We start from the raw sequence: 23314 nt of genomic DNA, 5'->3' as shown, positions 1-23314 counted from the left end.
AGATGCAAACGGGCACAACTAGCGCTAAACTGTAAGAAGTGTAGATTCATGGTGCCTCAAGGAAAACTGTTGGGACACATCGTGTGTAAGGAAGGCTTGAAGACATACTCGGATAAGGTCCAAGTGATTCTGGAAATGCCACCATCAACAAATGTGACCGAAGTAAAATCATTCCAAGGACACATAGGGTACCACCGGAGGTTTATTAAAAACTTCGCCAAAATATCTTCCCTCTTGACAAACTAACTTGCAAACGAGAATCCTACAAAAGGGAAACTAAACAAGATGAAGCCTTTCAAAGGTTGAAAACACGACTAGCCACAACACATATTCTAGCATACCCCAATTGGGACAAGGAGTTCCACGTACATGTTTATGCGTTAAATTTCGCCATCGGAGCAACACTAGCACAAATAGGTGATCATTGGATTAGACCACCCGGTTTACTTTACAACTAGACTCTTGTCGAAAGCAAAAAAGAACTACTATACAACTGAGAGGTAAGCTCTCGGAATGGTATATGTTGTGCAGAAGTTTAGGCACTACTTACTAGCAACCCCGTTCGTGTTTTATGTAGACCATCATGCTTTTCTATATTTGGTGAATAAACTAATCATTCAAGGACGAATAAGTAGATGGTTACTTCTTCTACAGGAATTCACGTTTAAGACTGTAGTACGGCTTGGGAAAAGCCATGTGAGTGCAGACCACATCTCCATAATCAAGTCAGGAGAACCACCCGAGAGAGTCAATGATGACTTTCCGGACGCATAGTTGTTTTAGATCGTCGTACTACCATCGTCGTAGGCAAGTATTGGAGAGTATATTTCCACGGATCAATTCCCTATGGAAATGCAACCAAATGAAAGACAAAAACTCATACTGAAAAGTCGAACATTCCATACAGGATGAATAACTGTGTGAAGTTTGATTAGTGAGCACACTTGTACTAGCGTGGGGAACTTCAACCTTTAATGGTAATTTCTTGGAGATTGGACGAAGTGTGGTCGGAGCACTAAGAACACCGTACACAGGCAAGAGGGAGACTGAAGGAGCATACCGTTTGGTAGGTTCTATGTGATGATGATACCAGTAGCATAAGGTACTAAGAGTAATGAGATTGACCTATAGGCATATGCAAACTAGGAGACAACAGCCCAGCACCGTACAGCTTGAGGATTGTACCGTGGTGTACAACTTTAAAAGATGCGCAAGGTAGGAAGCCGTACGGACGACAATATAAACCTTGCCCAAACATAATTGTATCACCATACCAGCAATAAAGAGTTGTACAGAGGGGCGAGAAGGCATTCCAGAGTTGAAGCAAAATGCACTAACCATTTCTTGCAAACAAAAGGACAAAAGAGAAGACCGTTATGCATTCGACTGGGCAAAGAGCATGGAAGAAAAAGTTAGAAGAGCTGGCTACCAGTAAGAGGATGAATCGAAATGTGAAGACATTGCCTTCAAGCATCCGAGTTGCAGGAGGCACAAGCACGAACAAAAAGAAGTGCTAACAACTAGCACATGTAGCGGCTATAACAATGTAGCTCACACCACAAAACATTCCTTTCAAAGACATGAATGGAGTCGAGTGCAAGAAATGATGTCATAGCATCAAAAAGGTGCAGGTAGAGTGAGCAATCTGAATGCCAATTTTTTGCATTTGTGATTACGAGGGCTTTCTACGCATGATGGTAGACACCTATGACTGGTTCTCCAAAACCAGCTCGTTTTCCTACCTAGAGCGAGACTTGGTCCTCTAATTCAAGGCACTAGACTTCGCTAGAGTATTCAGCATACCTGGTCATGCGCAAGGACGCAGGAAAATTGATGGTGAACCGAACAAATTAAATTGAGAGGTGAAGGCATGCTTGATAGAGCTTGTGTGCAGTAATTTATGTCAACTAGAAAAAGAAACATTGATGGACACTTCGAAAGGTAGAGGACTGAAAAAGTCTAACATTCAGGGAGGGCAATGGTGCTACCTCATGGGCCTGGTTAAGAGTAGGCTCACGGGATCAAGCCGTGCATCTGATATTTCCTTCTCGTTGGTAGCAATGATGAATGGGATCATAACCTGGAGGGTGTATGACTAGGCCACATTACTAGCGGAATGCATGTATGAGTTCATGATGCTACAGCACAGGACATTTTAGATGCCCCATTACGCTATTGGATTATTCCTTGATGCGATAGCACAGATGATTCCCCTTGATAGGTTGGAGGTCAAGCCTAGCTCACTCGCTCTAGGCAAGCCACCCATCATGCATTGGAAACATTTAGACACACCAAGTGGGCAGAAGGCCACAGTCGGGCAAAAGTGACCCAAGCAAGAGTTGGACGCAGGCTCGGAACATAGGAATATAGATAGCGGTCGACAAGAGACATCATCTGATGATAGTGAGATGGATGACAAGGAAGAGGATATGGAGGATGACGAAGACGTTGACGTCATTACGATGACACCACTGCTATTCCCACGGCCTACCCTCTCAGCTACATCTCATTTGGCCCCTGTGCTACACAAATTTTGGGTTTTGGATAGTTCAAACAAGTTGTAGTTATGACTACTATCACAGTAGCAACAACTTCGTCAATACCCGAAGAGATCCCAGCCATTCTTGAGGCAGTGGCTACATTGTAGATAGAGTCTCCCCCATCGCCACCTACAGTCGTATCGAACAAGGTGATGGAGTTACTAGCACCAGAAGGTACTTGAGAGTTCGAGGGCACCTCAAGTTTAACTAGAGGTAGTTGGTTCAGATGTTGTGGTCACTAAAGATACTGCGTTATTGGCTACCAGTGCGGGTACAACTACAGCGCAGGACTTCAGTGCGCAAGACTTGAATGAACAGGACTTGAGTTCGTACTTGAGTCGAAGGTTTAGTATTAGACCAATAGCATCAGCATCTAGTATTCTCTCACCTATGAGAGAAGTATCCTAGGAGATGGATCTGATAGCCTCGAAGGAGAGTCACCCCACTGGTGCAATTGAGTGACCCCTCCACCTCCGCTAGATAGCACTACTTAGAGGATGTTGGAGGCAGTGGAAGCAGGGATGGGAACACAGGAGCAGCCCGCATTAGGCTCATTCATGGCCATAGGGGAGGATGTCGAGGCATACTTGGCTGACATGGTGACTCAAGGTCGCCAAGTAGTGATCTCCGCACAAACGCGCGCATTGTAGACTGTGGTGCAAGATTTGGAGCAGGTTCCATCATTCATGCGAGTTGGTTACCCAGCTGCCTTTGTAGTATGCTTTGAGGAACGAGGGTGACCTAGCACAGAGACTCCAAAGATGCGGCAGGAGTGGACCACTAGAAAGCCCGTAGTAGAGAGCGAAAGAACCCGACACGAGAAATAGTACAGACATATCGGGATGTATTCTATGCTCTACAGAAGAGTCAGGCATGTCGGGTAGCAAAACAGAGGGCTCACAAGGAGACAGCTACCAGATTAGTGGCAATGGAAGCTAGTTTGGCTATGCAATCGTCATCTTGGGAGGCAAAGTGGGGAGCACTTATTGCCAAGAGGGAATCAGAGAAGGCAACATTCATATCTTAGTTGGAGGAACCAAAGAAAGCCAACAATCGGCTGCAGATGGATTCAAATGCAAAAGAGGTGGAGCTCTTGAACATAGCTGAGATGATGAAGACAGCCTTAGAGATTTAGATGCAATCTAAGGCGGATTTGAACACCCAAACCCAATAAGTGCATGAGTTACAGGCACAGTTGAAGGCTACTGCACCCGCACCACGATGCAACCCTCTTCTTCTTAGTCTTGTTTTGATGTACTTAGTTGTATTTTGTCGTCTGGAGACAACTTTTCATTTTAGGGAGATGATGTTGTCGGCAAAAGTTTAAACACAACCAACAGAGTTGTTAGTGTTTGAAAGGTTACGTGACGGTTGAGTCACCCCTTTGGGAGACATATGTACATCGTCTGAATTGAACTATGAATCATTATTGTACTCGTGATTGTATACTCAACTTATATGAATAAAGCACTATCTTGTTCTATGGTATATTCTAGTCTATAAATGCAATAACTATTCGTTTACCCTATATGGTTAACAATGTTTATTATTGTTATCGGGCATTTTGGTCACCATTTGTGACAGTTGCACCTCCTCTTGAATATTGGGCTTCTATCTTTGCTTCCAGCTATATATGTATCCATTTTGATTTGTAATAATCTTCAAATATGACATATTAGTCATCTGTTGTAATTGTATCAGACCTATATTGAGTCTGATTTGATGCTGATAAAATGAACGTGCATTTAGTATTTGCATTTCTACATGTTTTTCATCATTGAGCATTGAAAACAAAACAAGAAATCAGAAATGAGACTTTGCATGCAAAGTGTTTGACAAAATATCAAACACCCAAAATTGAAAGAAAGTGAGATCAGAATTAGTAGGGGTTATTACAAATAATACAACCCATCTACTTCATGTTTCATGTCTTAAAAGGGCACTTGGAGAGTATATCACATCCTCAACGGAGCTGCCTCTTATTGATGATAAAGGCAAGTCGATTTTAGTACTTTAAATCATCATGGGCATACAAGAGATGAAATTGAATAGAATGCATGGTCAATTAAAAGAATCTCCCTATTGAAGAAGCCATTGGGAAGGAATATAGATTTTTGAGAATCCAAGTTATTAATTTTCTTGTGGTCAAGCAAGTTTGGAAAGGGTAGTGTCATGTTCTCTTTCTTGGTATGAGTCATTTGTAGACCCTTATCTTAATATTTTATCTCCCATAGGGTAATGAGCTAAATAATGAAAATAATTTAATAAATTAAGTTGTTCAAAAAGTAACCTTAATATTATAACTGCAGAAATGCAACCTAATGTTTAATTATTAGAAAGTTATAAAGTGTCACTACAACTAAGGGCCAAAAAAGTCGTGTAATTAAAAAATCTTTCTAAACACTTTTGAAATAAAGCTTTGAAGGGAAAAAGGAAAAAAAATATTAGACTCCCTTAAGGAGCTTATAAAAGTAAAGGTTTGAGAAACAAAAAATCAGTTTATGAAATCAAAGCTCCATTTTCATTGGACCCAGTGAAATTCATCTTTCTCCCTAGGGATGAAATTCTTTCTAGAAAATGGATTTGGAGATGAAAGCTCTCCTACTCATATGGTAATTTCATTCAAGGATTATCAATGAACTATAAGTTTATGGTACTTTCTAGTTTCAATTTGATGTTTGCAAATGAAGAGCGCACACTTGTGATGGTGGGCAATGGGGTGAATCACTATATCAACAAACTGCTACTTTTCCATACTTGAATAGTCATAGTAAGAAAACTTCAAAAACTTAATCAACCACAAATGCAAGATCTAGCAATAGGGACACAAAAGCACACAAATTCTGCAGAAGCCCTTGTGGGTTTGAAAACCATGGAAAAATATTGTTTATGTATTAGAAACTTCTTACAAATTTTGTTGGCACCAACCTACACGAGACACCAACCCCCACAACTGAGCACCAAGTTAAAGACACCAACCTTCAAAAGAGTAAAGTGATAAATGTTATATCTCTTTCTTAAATCGGATTTGAAACACCTTCACAGATCTACTAGAAAGACTGCATAAATTTCCTTATGATCTTCAAGAATCTCTGCTCATAGGTCTGCATATAATCACCCTTAAGGTCTTCAATAAATCACCTTCAAAGTCTTCTTATGCTCTTAAAATTTTCTCCTCAAAAGGATCAAACTGCTCACAAGTCTTCTCATAACGCTGGAAGTTGACTTGTGAATATTTGCACATGGTGTTCACAAAATTCTGATCATAAATGTTCCTTAGATCTGTTGAAGTATACCATCAGTCAAAGTGATATACTCATTACATTGAGTATTTGTATCCATGGTTTATATGAACATTGTTTTACGTCTCATATTACTGATAAGTGTGTGTGTGTGTGTGTGTGTATAGATGTCTATGTATTCATAAATTACTTAACTAATTGGGCTCTTATGGTCAGAAGAGACTATTGTGTTATGAAGTTCTTAGATGTAATTGTTTCACCACCACATGTCTCTACGGGACATGACTTTGTTGTAGGCTCTGTCGGATTGATTTTATCAGAGTTACCTCATTGATGATAAATTATCCTTAAGATAAGTATCTTATATATATAATATATATTGTATATGTAATATAGTATATATTGTATATATTATGCATTATATATCTTATATATATTATGCATTATATTATTATATAATAATATAATAATATAATAATATTATATTATATTACATATATGATTAATATATTAATATTATATATATATATATGTTTAAAGGTGAGTTATTCATATAATTATTTATTAACTAAATGGTGATTAACTATAGAGACATGTCTCTTCATGTCTCTTGAAGAGACATGTCTCCTCCTCTCATATTTATATAAGATCCAAATTTGGAAATTATCAATCACAATGGCCATGATTCTACATTTGCAGAAACAACTTTAGCTACTTTAACATGGTATCAAAGCCAAACTGCAAATGAATAGAAGGAAGTAGAACAGACAAATGATAAAATGCTTGAATGAAACCATATGCAGATGGTATAATTTAACAATGCAGACCATGGAAATATTTGTCTATATATAAAACACAAACAGCCATCTTAATTTGTTGCCATTATTGTATACCTGAAATATGAATAGAACTTATGTGGAATAAGCAATCCTACATAATTCAATTTTAGAAGACTTTTCTATTAATCGAGAAATATTATGTTTTGTTTTCATTTAAGCATCTAACGCCAAGAGGAAGAAAGATACCATGGGAGGGGAGGAATACAAACGTAAACAATGCTCAAAATTTCTACACCATGAGAGGCATTGGGCATGGATAACTTTGATGAATTACATTAACAATTGTCAGTCAAACAAAAGCTTTGTGTGACGCGGAAGGGTTTGCACACACATATAAAAATTGGTCTGAGCCACATTGATTAAAGCCAATACTTTTAAATACATCGTATATTCCATTTCTCGATTGTGTTGGAAGTAAAGAACAAATAGATGTAGGCATAGACTTACGTGCAAATAACCAATGGTAAAGATCACCAAAAAATATATTTTAAAACCAAAGCGTGTGTAAACTAAGATAAAGAAAACCAAGATAGAAGGTATCTGGTACTACCTGTGCAAGACGTTTCCAACCCGTGATAGGCTCACCAACTCTAAAGGTAAAATATATTACATTGGGAGAATGGCTTGACATTACTAAAATAGCAGAAGGGCCAACCATAGAAGTATTCCATTTAAGTATGACTTGAGACATTAAAGTGAACGAGTATTGACAACCAAAAAAGGAAACAACTAAAATAAATGTTCCAAAGGGTCGGCCCAATGTTGGTCCAAACCCTTTATTTCAATGTAGTAAGTTCATCCCAAAGATGGCATTCACACTATATAAAAATGTAATAACCAATGTGGATGGAAAGGTACCCTAATTCATCCGAATCGAACCCCATCTCACATCGATTTGAAAGCATCATGATGGCAAAAGTATGGCAAAAATACAAATTAAAATTAGAGGAAAGACTGCCAACAAATAAGGTTGGCACCAAAGATTGGAAGAGATATACGCGGAAGGAATTATAAGGAAAGAGAAAGCAATTATCAAAACAAAGAATCATCTCCCCGTAGTCATTTGTATGTGATGTGGAATGGTGAACCCACCACTAACGAAAGCAAGTATTAAATGGCATGGGATAAAACAATATGATGACCATTATGCACTCGAGTGATATGCCACATTAGCAAGGGACCCACCATAAATCGAGCGACAAAGAATATTAAAGAAAGGTTGATAAAGGGGATTATTAGGTACACCAAAGTGAATATATGAAAGGCATCTGAACCCATACATCGCCAATGCAATAACGTACCACCCCACCAAGATACATAGCCATGTGAATGGCCTATGAATATATTTTATGATTGCATGAGTTTAGGAAGGTATGTTAAAGGACAACGAATAAGGTATGTCATTTATATTTGTTATTTTATTTATATATAGAAATGAACATCATGAATCTAAATGTGATGATAATTTATATAATTTCAAACATTAGATATATGTTTTATTGGTTCACACTTTAATGATACTATGTTCAAATTTTATGGACACCTATATTGTCTTTGGGAAAGAACGAATCTCGAGTTTTATTTTAATTTTATTTTAATTTTTAATATTATTTTGAAATACAATTTCTAACATTATAAATGTATAGTTCTATTCAATTATATAAATAGAATTAGTACGAAGTGTTGGATTAATTTTCATGTTATAGATTCTACCATCTATTATGTAATTTGATACATTCAATGACACTAATAATATTAAATGATATATATAATTATGTTTGAATTATATACATTCTTTCAATATAATATTTAATAATTTGACATTATGGTTGTTAAATATAAAGAGGTTCATGGTAACGATTGAGTATTATGTTTCTATTATTGGAAATATAAAACAAAGAGTTATGTGTTATTGTTAGCAATAAGCAGGAGTTAAATTACTAACATCTTCACTAATGTTAATATTCTAATTAGTATTTCTATACATACTATGAGAGCTATGTGCCTCAATTTTTCCTCCAAGATCATTATTGTAGGAAGTAGAAGATCGAGATTCAGAGGGAGCCTGACATTTTATCAGAGGCAACTTTGAAAGAGAGGGAGTAACCAATGCTGTGATGGAATCTTCAGTGATTGATAAATTGTACCAGTCAAGAGGATTGTAATTCATGCAACTATGTGAATGGGCCAACCCCTTGTGTACTTCATAAGACAATTGTGACTTTAACTATCTACGAGTCTCTCTTTGATAAATGAGACTCGATGTATGAGTTGTAGAGTCATTCAAGTGGCACAATCATACTCAATCAAGATATTGGCGTATTGTGGACGAGTTGGTGTTAGCTTCTACTATTAAGTTTAATGAATGTTTGGAGCTTCAATGGATGAATTGAGCAAGTTCTAACTTAGAAAGAAGTCATCAAATTTGATGTGATGTAGAAGTGTTCAAAGATATAAGTGTCGGAATTTTACATTGTGGGGGGGAATAATAGGCAATGTTACATTCCCACTTGAAACATCCTTAGAAAAGGAGATATTCCATGACCCTTATTTGCTTTGATCTTTTCTTTTATGTTTGAGGATATTCTTATAGGAAAAGAAGGTTGGTATGTTACATATGCTATCAAACATTGTGCAAACTCAATCTAATGATAATAGCTCCAAAGACTCTGATGATCAATATCATAGTTTCGAAAATCGCCCAAAAATCGCCTAAATCGCGTGAATCGCAATACGATTCAACCAAGCCGAGTTTTTGTGAATCATGAATTGTAATCGGTGATTTTTTGGCATGAATTGCTTGAATCATCGATTCAGGTGATTCCTACCAAAAATCGCCTAAATCTCCCTCATGAATCGGCTACGGCAGCCCATAAAGTTGCATTCAATTTTTTTTTTAAAATACATATTTTTATTTTTATCCTTTTAGCCTTTCCTCTTTGTTTTAACCCTAAAGGGCTTTCTAATTGTTAAGCATGAGTAGAAGAGAGGAAAAGTGAGAGAGAAGAAGGGAAAAGAAAAACCACAGGTTTCCAACCAGCAAGAAGGAAGAGCACCAAAGAGATCAGAAGTACATCTAGAGAGGCCATAAATTGCATTGGGAGCATTAAGGAGTCAATATCAACACTCCTTAACTCATTTGCAAGAGGTAAGTGCTGATTTTTTTTTGCATGTTAGTGTATTATGCATTTTTTGTTAAATTTTTTTAGTTTTCATTTGCAAATCTTGAATGTTTTTTAGTTTTACTAAATTGCAAACTAGGGTTTGTTGTTTTGTAGCTTTTGTTTATTAGTTTCAAACTTTGATATTTTACATGAATTTTTTTATTGCAGCAGCCCTTTGCTTTCATTTTCCTCAATGGGTAAAAAAGATGAATGTTGAAAATATAACGAAGAGTTTCCTGGAATAACCATATTTCAAACAAAATGTATATTTTGTAAAAATAAAAAAAATTCTTGAGGTATTTATAGATTGAATTACCACATTGCTGCTATACCTGGACATGATGTTACAATTTGCACTCAACAAACTGTTGAGGCAAAATGCACTTGTTTAGTGGCATTAGAAAAAATTAAACAAGACAAATTGAATAAGAAAATGCCATTTGAAGGGTTAAGAGGTATTGACTCCCATGCTCCCATAGCCGCATCTACATCTGCATCAACTTCCGCATCCATAGGTTGTGTTGGAGAGGGTTCTTCCAGGCCTCATTTTCGTCCTAGTTCTGGTGCTTATGTGAGTGCTAGTGCTAGTCAGTCTTATACTGAGACTGAGTTCAACTCCAACCTATTACGGCCTAGAGTGCAGAAAAATAGAATGGTTAGTTACTTTGTGCCCCGCACTACTCCTAGCTCCCAACCCACGCTTGAGGGCATGGGTTTGAACAAAGAGATTCATAATGCTGCTAGAAAAGAGATTTGCAAATTTTGGTAGTTTTGCAACATTCCATTTGTTGCAGCCAGGTAATTGATTATTTTTTCTTTGTTTTCTTTAAGGTTAAAACTTAAAAGCAACGGTAAAACTTTAATTATATCTACTCGTTTTATCATTATGATTCATTGACTAATCATAGATTCGATTTACAAGCTTACATAATGATTTGAGTCTTTGACATCTAAATTTCTAATCATTATCTATTTGTGACAGGCCTCCTTATTGGAAAAACATGATAAATGCAGTTGCTATTTGTGGTCTGGGGTTTAAAGCCCCAACTAAGGTTGAGTTGAGAGGATACCTCTTGGATGATATGGTAGAGGATATGAGGGTTGAGCTTGAGGAGAACCGAAAAGAGTGGATCGAAAAGGGTTGCACCATCATGACTGATGGTTGGATAGATAGGAGGAATAGAACACTCCTCAATTTTCTTGTAACCTGTGGAGATGATTGATCATTCTACTTTCCTACATACATAATTGTGAATCGTGATTGACTATTTCAAATTTTGATTTGTTGATTGCTAATTTGTTGATGATCCATTATAATTTGTTGTTTTGTAGGATATACCATGTTTCTCAAATCCATTGATGCTTCCACTCATATAAAAAACGTCGCATACTTATGTAAGGTTATTGAGTAAGTCATAGCAGAGGTGGCGGAACATGTGGTGCAGGTGGTGATGGATAATGCAACAAGTTATGTTGTTGAAGGTAAACTTTTAACTTTTCAAGTTTTGAAAATAAATTTATTTGAATTTTGAACTTTTTCTAATTCTAAGTTTCCTAAGTTCTAACATGTGTGAAATTTGAATTTCTAATTAACTTAAAATTATTGTAGGTAAACTTTTGATGGAGAGGCAACCCACCATATTTTGGTCTTCTTGTGCAGCACACTGCATTGACCTCATGTTGGAGGAAATTGGCAAGCTCGAGTGGGTCAAGTCATGTGTCGAAAGGGCAAAAAATATATGCAAGTTTATTTATAATCATTTATTTGTCCTTAGCACAATGAGGAAGTACACAGGAGGCAAGGAGTTAGCTTGTCTAGGCATCACGAGGTTTGCCTCAAATTTCATCACACTAAGTCCTTGTTGATATCAAGGGACAATTTGAGGAGCATGTTTGTTGGGCAGGAGTGGATTTCATCTTCCTATGCTGTGACCACTACAGGGGTAGATGTGGTGGATTGTATATTTAATGATGATGGTTTTTGGAAACCTGATAGAGAAATCCTCAAGGTAAATTTATTGCAATTTAACATGTAGTATTTTATAGTTTACTATTTAGTATTTAATATTTAATATTTATTTGTTTAATGATTTAGTTTTAATTTAAGTTATATTATTTTATATTTAAGTTTTGACTCAAATTTTTATTTTACTTTATATGTAGGTCACTGAGCCCCCGTGTATCTCTCCTACGAACTGCTAATGGGGAGAAGCCCTCTATGGGCTACATATATGAGGGCATGGATAGGGCCAAGGTGGCCATTAGAGCCCAGTATGCACGAGTGCAGGAGAAGTATGCCCCTATTTGGGATATTATTGATAGGAGATGGCAGAATCAACTCCACCGACCCATCCATGCAGTAGCTTACTTTTTGAATCCGGCATTTCATTTCCGTCCTGACTTCAAGACGGATGAGGAGGTTCTTACTGGCTTATATACAATGATCCAGAGTTTGAGTAGTGATGAGGATAGCGCAACTGCAATCATTGAGCTCGACAAGTTCAATAATAAAGAAGGGCCACTTTTCTCTGGCAGGATGGCTATACATGCTCGGGCAACAATACAGCCAGGTAAAATTTAAATAATATATTCAATGTTCATGAATCTAAACTTAAAGTTTATGACTTATAGTTATAAGTTGTGCATTTTAAATTTTAATTGTTGATTATGTAATTTTAGAGTTGTAAATGAGACTAATTGTTTTTGTTTTCCCTTATTTTAGATAGATGGTAGCAAATGTTTGGGGCCACAACCCCAAAACTTCAAAAAATTGCCATCTGTATTCTAAGTCAGCCAAGCAGCGCTTTTGGATGTGAGCGCAGTTGGTCCATGTTCAAGCACATCCACTCAAAGAGGAGAAATAGGTTGACTGTGCAGAGGTTAACTGATCTTGTCTTTGTTCATTACAGCCTTCATCTTAGGATCAAACAAATTTTGGGCATTGACTCCTCTCCGATCATTTTGGAGGAGATTGATCCAGAATCAAAGTGGCTCACAAAGGTTGTGGATCCACTCTTCACTGAGGAAGACCGTGTGTGGTTTGACCAAGTGGATCTGAGGCTATGGCCATGGCAGACGATGCAGCTAGAGTACGTTCAGGCACTGGGAGACGCACATGCACATGCACAAACACAAGCCTTAGCAATGTTGTTCATGAGCCCATCTTACATGCGGAGGATATGGCTCAGCGGTCCTCTAGGATCTACCTTAGACGCCTTTCTAGTAGGCAAACTGGATACTAAGAGGCTGAGGTTGAGGCTGCGGCCGAGCTTGAGGATGATAATGAGGCTTGAGCTGAAGTCCTTTTTTTTTCTTTTGTTTACAGATATTGATACTAAATCACTAATAGACATAAGTTTCAAACTTTCATAGATCTTCATCTTACATTCTTACATACATTTATAATTTGATGTCTTATGGATCTTCATCTTACATACATTCTATGATTTGAATCATTATGATCATTTGATTTCTATTTACTTCAGCTAGCCTACAATTTACAATTTACATAACATAGTTATATATGTGATGGATTTTATGTTCCATGTTTATATATGTTAAGTTTTAACTTCTATTTGATGATGTTATAGTGTGTTTAAGTTATATTCAATAAAGGGTGGATGAAATAAGTTTTAAATTGCTAAAATCTCTAAATTTAAAGGGTTTTTTCAAATTTGTCGATTCATCGCCGATTCATGGCCGATTCACAATTTGATTTGGCTTTGCCGATTCCGATTCTCATTACTTTGATCAATATAGATAAACTAAGGCTCTTGAAGAAAACATCCTTGATGATTGAGATTATAAGATTCTTATACATTAAGAGGGAGTATGACACTTCTTTGAAGGCAACACAAGAGCTTAGAAGATTGATACTCAAAGGGAGTCTAGAAATACATGTGGGTGACTGCATGATGTGATGGGATTACTCCTATGTACATCATGAGGAAGTGATTAATTATCACCAAAAAATCAGACAATTGATTCAGAGTTCGTTCGACAGGCATCCTTGGGTGAAGAGAATTTCTGAGAAAGTAACTAGAGGACTTGACTTCCCAAGATCGATGTTCAGAGGGAAAAATTTTGATATACAATCCATTGTAGATGATATCTTCTCCTTGAGTAGAAGTTCTAAGAGAAATTCTTTATAATGCACTCTCCTCTATGAGAGAGAAGCATGAGGTGAAAACTCCTTGTACCACCCTCTGACTAGGTTCATGGTGGATAGTATTTTACATATGATATGTAATGAAAGGTGATGATCTTTCATTGACATATATAAACTTAAGGTAACCATTATAAAATGACGATCTTATAAATGGTAGATCTATTATCATGGTTCTTTGGGCCGGATTTTTCCGAACACCATGATAACGAACAAACAGAAGGTAATCTTTGTAAGATGACAAACTTGCAAATTATAGGCCTATTATCATGAAAATTCTAGATATTGTTTCGAACAATTAGAGATCATTGATAACGAATGCATCATGATTACTCTAGATATTGTTTCGGACAATTAGAGATCATAATATATGTTATGATAGTGTTTATAACATTGTGATTGTAGTTATTTGACAAGTCACTATTTCAGAGTATTAAAATCAGATAATATGTTGTGTATAGATATCCGTGATACTAATATCTCATAAAAATAAAAAAAATTGTCACTTCTCCCTTGCTAAGAGGGAGTGTTAAAGTATAGCATCAGTCAAAGTGATATTACATTGAGTATTTGTATTCATGGTTTATATGAACATTGTTTTACGTCTCATATTATTGATAAGTGTGTATATATAGACGTCTATGTATTCATAAATTACTTAACTAATTGGGCTCTTATGGTCAGAAGAGACTATTGTGTTATGAAGTTCTTGAATGTAGTTGTTTCACCACCACATGTCTGTACGGGACATGATTTTGTTATAGCCTCTATTGGATTGATTTTATCAAAGCTACCTCATTGATGATAAATTATCCTTAAGATAAGTATCTTATATATATAATATATATTATATATGTAATATAGTAATATAATAATATTATATTATATTACATATATCGTTAATATATTAATATTATATATATGTTTAAAGGTGAGTTATACATATTTATTAACTAAATGGTAATTAACTATAGAGACATGTCTCTTGAAGAGACATGTCTCCTCTGATATTTATATGAGATCCAAATCTGCATTTGGAAATTATCAATCACAATGGCCATGATTCTACATTTGCAGAAACGATCTTAGTTACTTTAACAAGATCCACTCGAAGATCTACTCAAATTTGCTTTGAATACAAAAGAGATTAAATGAATTACTTGTTGAATAACCTCCAGAGGATTTCTATCATCATCATTTACTCTTGTATCATATCTTGAATATTTGCATTCACTAGTAGTGAAACAATAGAGTGATATACTTTATTGTCTCCTACATCAATATAATCTTGCTTTAACCGGGAAAAAATGATATGGTCATTTTAGAAACATAATCCATCCACAAACAATTTAGACATAACTTCAAACACTTAATCTACAAAAAAAGGGGAAATACATCGAATTTACTGTCTTCCATATTTTGGTCCAAATTAATGTAACAGATAACTACATCTCAATAAAGAAAATTGACATTGTATCTGTTAAACTATAGAATAGAAATGCATACAAAAGAAATAATAGCTAATTTAATACTATGAGTAAGGAGATATTAATTGAGGGAGGACCATGCTATTATAATAAAGTTAACTTTTGTACAACTTCCAAATTGACAGCTTTCTGGTAGTGGGCAAGGGTATGGTACAAAACCCATTCATTCAAAAGTACAATGGTAACAGAAATTACCGCTTGTCTCTTTTGACCCTTTCAATCAACTTGAGTTACATGAAAAACAAAGACATTCAAACATGTTGTGACACCTTATACAGCTATAGTTGCATTTGAAATTTCTTTTTGGACAATCACAAAGCATATAAAATGGAGGTATTATTTTAAAGCTTTTTATTGCATTATGTATGAATGATGTAAAACTCTATACAAATAAATACTATTATATAGCTTGTTTCCTTTCGAGAGTTGCATTGCATATTAATTAAGATTAATATGAAAGTGTATCCTTTTAATTGTGATGTTTATGAATAATTGAAAACTCTTGATAAATGATGAGCTCTTCCATTATTAGTATATTGTAGAATGATAAATATGTGCATACCTTTCATGTTATTGAAAATTGTATAAAAATCCTTAATTAGGAAAATTGACAGTCCTTTTTGAGCTTTGCAAATAGCTTACTTGGCTTGCCTAGATTTTATGGTACTTTCCAAAGATGAAGCCACTTGGTAAAATACTAAAAAGCCATCTAAGAAAGAGAGATAATAAAACTAATGCAAAAACAAAAGATTAAAGCCCTCACACATCAAGGAAGAAGCCACCATCTCCAATGCATTTCACTTTAACATTTTGAGGAAGAAGCTCTTGAAAATTATCACAATGTAGAAATGATGCCAATCCACCAGCAGAGCATCCAGAAAGGAAACCCTGCAACTCATTTCATTTTATATACAATATCCAAATAAGCATGTGCAGTTAACATCAATTAAATTACATAATTTTAAATATCTAAATAAGAACCGTATTTTGTTGCTACTTCTTAAACTATCCTGATTGGGTACCATAAATGCATAATCTATAAACTAAATGTTTTTTTTTTTCAAGACATGGTAGACTAAATTGCAAAGGAATTCTTTGGATTCAAATTCAGCAAAACCCAATATCACATAATAAGAATATTTATAATCACATATAAAGTTTCCTTTCCTACCCAACTACCCAACCCCCTTTAAGGAGAAGACATATATTTTATTAATGTCCCCAAAAGACCAGAATAGGTCAATGAGACTTGAATTTGTATAGAGAGATTGTAGCAAGAACGGTCAGCAAAAGGAAGCAAAGAAGCCACAAGCTAAAAGTTACAAGAAGAAAAATAAAAGTTGGAGTTAAGAAGAAACTGCAACAAACCTACAAGCTACAAGATAACTAAAAGCAAAACAAAAGATGGAGGCAACATGAGGCTACAAAGAAGCTACAAACTAAAAGATAGCCAAAAGAAAACAATATTCATAAGGCATTTTGACAATCAAAAGGAGGGGTCAACCTAATTTGGAAAAACCTAAGACTATTCAAAATCAAACGAACCTATGAGATGAACAAGATAGCTAAAACTGCTCTATCAAAAGTTCAAATATTCAGGTCCCAAGAGAAGACATTCATCTTTGATGAAATTGAATCGTGCATGTTAGAATATTGAAATTAAAATTTGTGTCTAATCTATATCACTAAAAAAGAAACCAACATAAAATATTTGTCAATACCCCATGCTGAATGCTCCAAGCTAAAAGGCATACACTAGATGACACTAAGAGTTGTAAAAACTTCTTGTAACATTCATGGTCATTGATCCTACATCATCTAAGATACTACTCAAGGTGGGAAAGAAACTAGTGATATGTTCCTAAATATGATATTCCAATAGGGGACTAAGACATAGTGGAAGTGTCGTGCCTCACGTAAGAGATGGTGTGCTCCCATACGGTCTTCACCAGCCTAGGCAATATCATATTGTGTGCATTCATATTGGGGGATATTATATCCCAAAAATTTGATGTAATTGTAATAACCCTAACTGGTTATAACTTCATTAAACACCAAATTCTTTTATAATTTAGTTGTTTGACATTTCATCAAACACTTTGCAAAGAAACTCTGATACCATTGTAATAACCCGACTAGCTCTCGAACAATTTGTGTTGAATAATTGATTTCTTTCTTGTTCTTGAGGTTTTGCAATTTTGATACAACAATATAGCAGCAAACTAGAAGATTTTACAATAATAATTTCAACTCAAATATTTAGATATTATATAGGGAATATACAACTGAAAAAATCCACATTTCAATATTAACTTGGATACTGAGTATTTTCACAAAATACCAACAACCCAGTTGATAAAATATCCCCTATTAACTAAGTCAACAATACCCTAGAAAACTTGGAAGTTACATGCCTTAAAACCTTCTAAAATGAAGACTAGCAGCAACAAAGAATTCTTTGACAAACAAATGCAACAACAGATTTGGAAAATGTTGTGCAGATAGCAAATAACACCCAACAACAAATATAAATTGGTGCTCAACCAACTCCAAATTAACCAACACACAATTTGATATAATAATTCCAGTGAATCCCTTCACAAATTCTAGGACAACCTCCAGTAGCAAGAAAAAATTAAACTTCTCCTTAGCAATAGTTAATACAGTAGGAGAAATGACAAATCGTATACCTCAACACAATTTGTCAAGCAATCTCAAAATTGAATCTACAATACTTCAGCTATAGATCCCAAACCCTTATATTTCAGCAAGAGCACAAAAATCAAAACTTCAAAAGTGTCACAAAGACAACAAAGAAATATAAGATAATTAAATAGTTGGATGCTTTACTCATCAAATGGGCTCACATTTATAATCTCCGAATGACACAAAGTTTCCCAAATGAACTTCACTTAAGAAGCTTCCCACACGCAACATTAAAATATAATAAAGTGCCATTATAATTTGATTTATTAATTGTTTTTTGCTCTGAAAATGACCTTTTCCATGATAACTTAATATTTTGACACATAAGGCCACTGTTTCTTGTTCCCACAATTTAAAACTTTTCGTCTCGGTTCCAACAAGCTATGATACTGAGGTGATTAACAAACAACACCAACAAAAATAGCAACCTCAACGTATTAAGATGAATAATTATAATAATTCACCCGTCTTGCGAAAACAACTAAAGAAGCATCAAAATCGAAATCTAACAACACCATAGTGATCCTAATAATGAAAGATGATGAATGAACCTGATGGGTTGACTTACTATAAATAGACGCTCCCTCCAAGATTCTTGGAGCCCAAACTACAAGCCCGAAGTAAAAACTAAGAGCATCACCCAACTCCTTTAACTCAACTTAGCCCATCGGAACCAACAATTTGACTTACAATAAATAGTAAGTCCCCCAAATGGAGCCAAAACACACCATAAGCTGCTGGAAAGCCTATAACCACACAATTGAGACCCTCAAATCCCATTGCCAACTCACGATGGTCGCAATGGTGAACTAACTTAGCCAACTGCAGGAACCTGCTAAAAATGGGGACATTGCAGTAATATTTTGGAAATAGAATAAAGACACAGGGGTTTAGTCAATTTGAGAGAGGAATACAATATTCAAAGGTATTTTTATTAAATAATCTCTAGAAGTACCTTTAAAAGTAGTGAGAAAAATCACTGATAAACTGAAATTTGAAAATAATTTACCCGGTAAATAGTTAAGCAACAAGTTCAGAAAACCATTTTGATTTTTCAAACTTTGAAAGCACACAAAAACCACTAGAGAAGTGGAATTTTACCAAAAACAAAGTGGAATGACCTGCAACTTCATGCTATTTAACTAGAAACGATGTTTGTTTTCCACTTCTAGTTTTCAAGTCTTCGATTGTTGTAAGTCATTTTTAGGTTAAAGCTCAAAACCCCGACCTTTCATAGCATTCATCTCATTTTTATATGTATACCCTGATAGAGTCTGTAGCATACTCATTTTCATATGTAACATGTTTCCTTATGCAATATAAGACATCTTGTGTGCTATATATTATCTTCTGCACATGGATCGTGGACTACTTATATCATTTTCAATGCATTTAAATGGGTTTTAGAAGAAAAATGGTCTACTTTTGATGAGAATTTAGGTAATTCTTTATTTATTTATATAGATAACTACCAAAGTGGGTAGTTCCATTACAAGTTGATCAAGCCCCCTTACTGGTTTGATGAAGAAGCCTCATCAATAGCTTCCATAAGGAGACTAATGGTCTAGATCATATTTCCTCTATGTTTGCAGTTTCTTTTGGTTGTCCAACAATGAAAATTGCAAAGCAAATTGCAATGGCTTAAAATTTACACCATTATCGGTGGATCATTTGCGCATTGCATTCCCCTTTAGCCGAAGACACAAATCCACCACAATTACCCCTTTATGTCATTAACCAAGCTAAACCCTAAAAAAATTCACATAAGAAGGCCCCAGCAGCCGCGGAGATGTCTGCATAGCGCACTTCCATCCATGAAACTGCAGACATGTAGAGTCATTTGAGCATTACAGACCTGTCATACTGCAGTTTGTAACACCCAAAATGATCACCTCTTGCATGGATTCCATCTGGGTTTGATAAAAACCCTTGATGAAGGCCATTTTAAGTGTGCTTTATTAATGATATATTATAAGTCAACAAATGTATATGTCGTATTCATTAAAGAGCCTTGCTAGTGAAGATTCAAGGGGAAATATTATTAAAGCCTTTATATAAGAATATGAATTCATTCAATTGTGTATTTAATATTTATATATTTGAAAAGAAATTCGGAACAAGAATTTCAAGTTCCGATCATGTACAATTGAGAATTCTACCAAGGCCTTTGCACTCTAAACTAGTGAAATTATGGAGAGAAATTGTGCTAGTAAATGGTATCACTCAGTGCCATCATTGTGCTTCAATTTGTGTTTGCATTTCACAGGTGGGATTCAGTGTTTTTCACCACAAGAACAACTTGCAAGATGGAGGGGTGTTTATATTTTGCAGATCACAGCTTCAAGAAGGGTTGCATTTGGAAACTTTGGTAGTCACAACCTTGGAAAAAGGACAACATTCATACTTTTGAAGGCTGCAATAATATTAAGAGCAGTGGCATACAGTTTGAGGGGCTGTGTTACAGTTTTGGGGCAGCCCTTGACAGTTCTTTGGGACACGTTATGGATTAGGAGTTTCTTCTGTATTTAATTCAAGCATCAGCATCAATTTTAGGATGTTTTCAGTGACAGCAATTTCAATTTGGATTAAAATGTGATGCATGCAAATCAGTCACAAGTTCCTTTAATTAGTTTTCTTTTTTTAATAAAAATGGAATAGAGCTACTAGTAATTAATTGCATTGTATTTAGTCAACTTTCAAACATTGTTATTTCAATTTCCATATATGGTCAAAATCTTTAAAGCATATATTTCAAAACTGAAAATTGCAAAATCATTCAAATACAAATAAGCAAATGCATACACATTCACAAATATAGAATTTACGGTTTGCATGCCAATTGTTTGACGAAATGTCAAAAGGCCTGAATCAGAGCTAGAACTCACAAGGGTTCTTACACAAAAACTCTCTATTGTCTCCTATCCAATCAAGGAAATCTGAATCTCATCCTTCCCAAAAGCACAGGGACCATATCTTAGCATAATTTGTTAATTGTCCACTTGTAATAAGAATATATGTATAATAAATTCTTTAGGCGGAAAAAAGATTTGAATCTATCTAGTTCAGATAAATACTCTACATTTCTAGAGGGGAATCCACTGTAGCATATGAGAGCTTTCCAAAATTTTCAGAGAATAGTACTATTTCCCTTCCCCATATAGTCATTTATATCAGTCTTTAACCAAAGCCCTCATGTTCTCTGTATGACAGTACTTCTCTGTCTTCCTTGATTATCTTCACCATTCAGGCCATACTTTGGGATTATCACTCACCACTTCTTTATCAACTTTATCTATTCTTGTTATGAGTCATGACCTGAATATGAATTGATTTCCCTTTGTATTTGAGCTAAATGTGTAAATTTGACTTCCTTTGTATTGGACCTTCACCAATATGCCACTAGTGAAACATACATCCTGCTAAATAGCCATGTCTTCGCTCTTTCGCAACAAACAAAATCTGCACCCTGCGAAATAGTGATCCTAAAGTATTTGCATCTTAGAATCAGCTAGTGAATAGTTTAATGGAAGAATTTGTGCAGGATAAACTTACTGTCAAAGTATATTTAGAAAAGGGGGAACCTAAAATAAGATCCATTGTGAAAGTTTTGGCATTGATTATGGAACAGGAGAAGTATCCATGGCAGCACCAACAATTTGTAACTTCAAAAACAATCATATGAAAATAATGTCCCATCAATGTCACATTTTAAGGGAGGAAAATGGTGAAGATCGTTCAAGTAGCATAGAAAAGTAGACAACAATGATTAGAGATCAAATCAAAGATTGATCAAACAATTAAACTTTTAGATAATTTCGGCCAGACATGTGAGCCTAAATTACTCAAGGTGGTGGAAACAACACTTTTAGGCTATGAGGATAAGTAAAAAGTAAAAGTGGAATGTACACAATGCAATAAATGCTTTTGTTTGGTGCTAACAAGTGATGATATTGTTAGTTCTGTAAATGAACACATGAAATCAAAGAAGCACATCACTACTACAGATGAGACTTCACATGATACAATTGCTTTAAGGAGTGCAACAGCTGAGAGACTGAAGAAACCTACTAATGGAAATGCCCAACAAAGTTTGATTAGGCTCTTGGCCACATCATCACCATTCATATTGCATAGGGGTTCTACAAGTGCAGATCCTTTCAGGTAAGTCAAATAGATAAGTTTAAATTTATTTTGCATTTGATTTATTGAAATGTATACATTATTTGTTTTATCATCCTATTCAAGGTCACTCATCACCTAGAGGACATTTTGGCAACTGTGGAAGAAGTGAAAGACAGTCTAGATTCAATTAAGCACAATAATCTATTAGAGGATTGGGGCAAAATCTGTCTAATAGATGGCTCAATAACATGCGAAGGTTATGGTTATGGTTATGTCTTTAATCTTCGAGTCAGTTTTAGAAGTTGTCTTGGATACATGCTAGTTGTTAAGCCCACAACTCTCAAGATACTCGAATATATCCAAGAATTTCATGACCTAGGTGTCTGCGTAAAGGCCTTCCAGCCTAAATAGATGGGACTCAATCCCATGAATCATAGTCCTTTGACTGCTACAGTTTCCTAATTGTTGGGTGGATATTTTGCAACCAACAGTTTTGTGAAAATCCAATCACAAAATAGATAGACCAGCCACAACGTATGAGACAGAGTCTCTCCTACCTTAAAGGGAAGGCTCCCCCTTCTCACTATTCCTTGGATCAACTCAAGGTAAGCAAGAAGTTGAGAGATTCGTAAAGGTGTTACCAATATTCTTTCAAGAAAGAATCCACTTACCTGTGGAGCGAGTAATGGGCAAGATGAAATCTCTAACTACACTTCCATCTAGTACCTGAAAACAGTGATATCAATAAACCAACACCAACTCAAAGGCTGATTGAAAGCGTACTAGTTTGGCTCTAAGACCTGTTTGTCTAATTTATAAGAAAAATCACAACCATTAGGGCACAAAGACTTCCAAAAGTAGATGATCTCTATTCTATTACTTATTTTTAGTTTAAATATATTCTATAAGAAAAACCTCTACAATGTGGGCACAAAGACTTCTAGAAGTAGGGAAATTCTAACTATTTTTTGTGAATTTGAAATGGTAACACAAGCTACAATCAAAGCTTCTAATCTATGTATTACCACAACCACTCCAAGTCAAAGCTT

At 35.3% G+C, this 23314-nt stretch overlaps 1 protein-coding gene across 3 annotated transcripts in view; it reads right to left on the bottom strand.

Annotated features, from left to right (window-relative positions):
* The window catches only part of LOC149543799 (pectin acetylesterase 3-like), a 293789-nt gene that overhangs the window by 149855 nt on the left and 120620 nt on the right, over positions 1 to 23314 (bottom strand). For all 3 annotated transcript variants that reach the window (XR_016355683.1, XM_089798482.1, XM_089798481.1), the window contains exon 7: positions 16201 to 16325. Coding sequence is in view for 2 of the 3 variants with exons in the window: in XM_089798482.1 (XP_089654608.1) it covers positions 16201 to 16325 (125 nt within the window). In the remaining variant the exon portion in view is untranslated. The remainder of the gene's footprint in view (positions 1 to 16200; positions 16326 to 23314) is intronic.

Source organism: Cupressus sempervirens, chromosome 8, assembly GCF_028749045.1.
Source record: "Cupressus sempervirens isolate cs-2001-9-10 chromosome 8, ASM2874904v1, whole genome shotgun sequence".
Classification (NCBI taxonomy): Eukaryota; Viridiplantae; Streptophyta; class Pinopsida; order Cupressales; family Cupressaceae; genus Cupressus; species Cupressus sempervirens.
Note: the sequence above shows the minus strand (reverse complement) of the source record. Positions and strands in the feature narration are given on the sequence as shown.